General features: G+C 33.7%; 1 protein-coding gene across 1 annotated transcript in view; it reads left to right on the top strand.

Annotated features, from left to right (window-relative positions):
• LOC144961120 (uncharacterized) overlaps nt 1–3,875 on the top strand; it is a gene marked incomplete at its 3' end in the record, with an annotated part of 10,923 nt that extends 7,048 nt beyond the window's left edge. The window contains 4 exon segments of the mRNA XM_078894428.1: nt 205–260; nt 1,295–1,404; nt 2,753–2,806; nt 3,760–3,875. Of these exon segments, the coding sequence (XP_078750554.1) occupies nt 205–260; nt 1,295–1,404; nt 2,753–2,806; nt 3,760–3,786 (247 nt within the window).
• Between the last annotated feature and the right edge of the window lie 1,057 nt (nt 3,876–4,932).

Here is a 4,932-nt window from a genome sequence, read left to right as displayed (position 1 = left end):
CTGGTAATACAGCATATAACTTGAAAAAACAGGCTGGTATTTGCCCACCCTGCCCATTATTACCAGCCGTCCCTGACTGCATCACAACACAGTATTAGAATGAAATATTGCATAGATAATATTTTGATTGCATGCATAAGATTTTAAATTAAACCACAGGGTAGACTAAACTCTAATTCAGAAACTCCTTGTCTTTTCCTTCAGATTTTTGCAGAAGATTGTCGGACGCAAAGGACAACGTGACAGGGCTAAAGAGCAGCGTAAGTTTAATATTTCATTGGTATTCCTCCACAATTGTGGCTCTTTTCATTGAACAATCTTGGACAGACAGGGGAGATTTTATCCGTTTTCTGTTCCCTTTCATCACAAAAAGTATAATTTTATTGATTTGTTAATAATTAATTTTCTCTGTTTATTAAGATGGCAGGGAAATATATCATTATTCTATAACTATACTTTATTTACAATTAGTGTTTGTGTTTTGAAACTGATTGTCCGGAGAATTACATTAAATCTCTGCACATATTAGATGCACTGTATTAAACATTGTGTAGAATAAATCATTATTCTTCATAAAGGGTAGGAAGTGATTGTTTCTTTCATTTAATGTTGAAAAAAAAGGAGGATAAAGATCCAGCTTTTTTTGGTGCTTAAGCTCTAAACCACCAAAGGACTCGTTTTAAATACATTTATATTTTGTGTGTATGCATTGAATCCTGCTGATATGGTGTCATTGTTAATTAAATGTATAGGGAATGAGATTAGCGGAAGAGTAGCGTCCCTTGATTGGACGTCACCCATGGTCTGTGACGTCACCGGCGGAAAAGTTATTAGAGAGAGAACGTCATGTTGGTTGTGCGCATGCGTCTCTCGTCCTCGCTTCCGGTGACACTTCAAAACCAAATTGACGTTCTCTCTGTAAGGTGACGTCCAATCAAGGGACACTACTCTTCCGCTAATCTCATTCCCTATACATTTATATTTTGTGTACATGCCTTGAATCCTGCTGACATGGTAACATTGTTAATTAAATGTATTGTGCGAATTGCAAATTTGTAATGGTGATATGTGATTTCTGCCATTCCCCCATATCCTGAAATTGATTGAAAAGATAAAATATTTCAATTAGGGGGGGGGGTGTCTTTTAATTAATTGGTATATTTTATTTGTAATGGTGATATGTGATTTCTGCCATTCCCCCATATCCTGAAATTGATTAAAAAGATAAAATATTTCAATTAGGGGGGGGGGTGTCTTTTAATTAATTCGTATATTTTATTTCGTTTTCTTATAGTTAAAAAAGGTGGTGTAACGTTAAATGAGAGCCACTCAAAGGCTGTAGAAGAAATGATGGACCGAATCAAAAAAGGGAATGTTGGACTGAGGCCTGTACAAAGAAAAATGGTATTTAATTATTCATTTATAATAATCAGAGCTCTTATTTGTCAATCATCATCATCATCATCATCATCATCATCATCATCATCATCATCATCATCATCATCATCAGTTGTTTTACTTTTTTATTTTCTCTGTTTACTAACCAGCATAATAGAAATAACATAATCAGTGAGAATAAACGAATAGAGATTTACGAAAAACTGATTAGTCCAATATTGACATATAATTGTGGAACCTGAGGCCACACAAAAAAGAACTTAGAAAGTCTCGATTCATACCACTGCAAACAATTACATCACGTAATCGGAATCTATTGGCCAGAGACAATTACAAATCCTGATCTCCATGAAAAAAAAACAGGGTCCAACGTCTGAGTACATTAATAAAGGAACAACAATGAAGGCTATTTGGTCACATCTTACATCTTATAGAATTATTGTTTAACTCTACAGTACTGTTTTATGCCACTAGGGCAATCTACGGGAGGTGTGTGTAATCGTGTGAAATCATACACAACAATAACGATTACATACACTTCCCGTAGATTGCCCAAGTGGCATGAAACAGTACTGTAGAAATAAAAATTTTCCATATCCATATATATATATATATATATATATATATATATATATATATATATATATATATATATAATCAACACACAAATATTTGCACTTAAAATTTGTTAATAAACTATAGAACATTTCACTACTCTGTGTTAGTCCAACCTCAATCTTTTAGTAGAGTATGTCCTGTCAATATATAAAATAGTTTTTAAAAATGTCAAAAGCCACAATATCAAGAACAAGAACAAACTGGCCTTACCTATAGGTAACTGTGGCCTATTTTTATTGTGTCCATGGGTAAGGCACCTTTGACACATTATTCAACTCAACCAAAAGGGAATGAGATTAGCGGAAGAGTAGCGTCCCTTGATTGGACGTCACCTTACAGAGAGAACGTCAAAATGGTTTTGCGCATGCGTCTCTCTCGTCCTCGCTTTCGGTGAAGTGTCTCATGCCGCACAACCAACATGACGTTCTCTCTCTAATAACTTTTCCGCTCTTGACTTCCAATCAAGGGACGCTACTCTTCCGCTAATCTCAATCCCTATATGAGAATGGCAGTTCTAAATATTTAAGAAATTTTATGTAAAAAGAGACTCAATAATCGAAGAGAAATTCAGCTCCAATTGATGTCCGAAAAGACTAAAGATCTCTGCTTTTGCATCTGTTGTAGAGGTAATTTCATTTTTTTAATAACCAAATCAAATGAAGTATTATTTTTGTTTTATTGGAAATGAACGATGTGATTAATTTTGTTTTTTGTTTGTTTTGTTCCTTCTTCCAAGTCCTTGCCTGAAAGAGAAGAGCCAAGCGCAATGAATGAACTTCAAGGGTTACTGGTAAGTTAAACCTTTGTTTAAAGATTTGTTCCCAGAATTGTTTTATCATTGTTTTGTGTGTTTTCACAATAAAAATATATAAATATATAATAACAAGTATATCCTATTATATCTTACATATTTTATATCTTATGGTCAATGTAACATAACCTATGGCTAATAATAGTTACCTCGATGTCTCTGGCGATATTGTTCATCAACTCAGTATGAGTGTTAAATGTGACCACTTGTCTCAAAACGGTATTATGTTAAGGTGGGCTAGATGCTTATAATATAATTAATTTTTTAAAAGCTTAACATAAAATTTGAGTTATAATAAACTTTATATAGAGGAGAGTAAGTTTTGTTTCCTTTTCGAAAAACTGACATATCCTCATTTTGATTCTAAATGCATTTTGCTGATTTAATTCCTTGCGACATAATACTGGATTGACAGGATGGTCACAAATAACTATAGTTAATTACTCAACAATTGAATTTCAAAAACGTTTCTCCTTATAAGTGACACATTACCTGGTATTATGTTGGGATGAACCAGGCACTGAATGTGGAATAAGTCTAGATCATATAGTGATTTAAATTTGAATTGAAGAAAGTTTTTCAGCTTTGTAAATTGAAAAACAAAATAATGATGACGATGATGATGATGATGATGATGATGATGATGATGATGATGATGATGATGATGATGATGATGATGATGATGATAACCATAATAATAATGATTAAAAGAAAGAAGAAAAAAAAACAAGTCAGATTTCACATTTCTGGCAATTCGACTTAAGATTCAGTTTTAAGTATTCTGTTCACCAAGACATAATTGTGCCAGATTGAGGCAGAAGTCACACAATGAATGGGTGTAGGACGATGTGAATGTGTTGGTGTACCCTATCTGTGTGCATTTTCTTGTTTGTGTTTTATGATTCGCCATTTGATTGTTTATACTGTTTTAGAGTAAAATGAAAAAAGGCTCGCAGTGAAGATGACTTGTCCGTGTTTGGAGATACTGGTGTTAGTGAGGACTCAGAACTTGGAAAGATACTAAAGAAAAGATTCCACAGTAGTGAAGGTAGGCAAAATTATGATAATATATGTGAAAGAAATATGCCTTTATAGTTGGGAGTTTTTAAAAAATATTATTGATTCACGTTTTTGACTTCTCATATTAGTTGTCAATTGTGAGAGTAGCTAACAAGAATTGTTTTGTGTACTAAATAAAAGGCACTTTGAAGAAAAAACGGCACGATTAGATAGAAACCTAGCCCTTGACTCAGTCTTATCAAACCATTGTGTAACGTAGATTTCAGTACATCGGATGGTTTATAAAAAAGCTCTCTCTTTCTCTCTCTCTCTCTCTCTCTCTCTCTCTCTCTCTCTCTCTCCTCTCTTCTCTCTCTCTCTCTCTCTCTCTCTCTCTTCCTACACATTTTATGTTATTTTAAAAAAAAACTCTTTTATTTGAATGAAATCATCATATGAGATTCGTGTAACAATGGCGGATAAATAAGAAGGAGCAATGTTTTTAGCATCTATAGTATTTATAATACATTCCATTTTGTCCAAATAAGATTTTGGTGTTCCGAAAGGAAAATTTAGACTCGACAGCAGTGATAAAGAGCTAGAAAAGCCTGTACATGCTGACCTGTAATGTTTTTCCTAATTTGTAGTTTTCGTTTTTGTTTGTGTGTTTTTTTTTTTTGGGGGGGGGGGGTTGTTTTTTTTTTTTTTTTGTTATTGTTTGTTTTTGTTTTTTGTTTTTTTTTTCTTCTCTTTTCTTCTATAAAAAAAACATAGGACTGTAAATAAAATAATTTATAGTTAATTCTGCCATTTCATTAATCCTCGGACTGAAACATGGCTTAAACAAAGAAATATTTTTAGACCACCTGTATCATTTCACCAGTGGTTTTATTTAATGTTGTAATAATGTTGTAAACCAATTGAAATTAATCCAACCTTTCACAATTGTTTAAATTTAGGAGTACTGCAGGAAGGCCCTCCCCAGCCGGGCCGGAACCCATTGCTCGTCCCAGGCCAGCTCCCGTAAATTGTCCACCATTCAAGATGACGGAGAGGGAAAGTTAAGACTATTTACCTTACCTTACCGATGTTCCATGTCGGACACG

This window comes from Berghia stephanieae, unplaced genomic scaffold (genome assembly GCF_034508935.2).
Source record: "Berghia stephanieae isolate SIO BIC M18660-M18661 unplaced genomic scaffold, UCSD_Bste_1.3 scaffold1486, whole genome shotgun sequence".
Lineage (NCBI taxonomy): Eukaryota > Metazoa > Mollusca > Gastropoda > Nudibranchia > Aeolidiidae > Berghia > Berghia stephanieae.
This window is presented reverse-complemented; position numbering and strand designations above follow the sequence as displayed.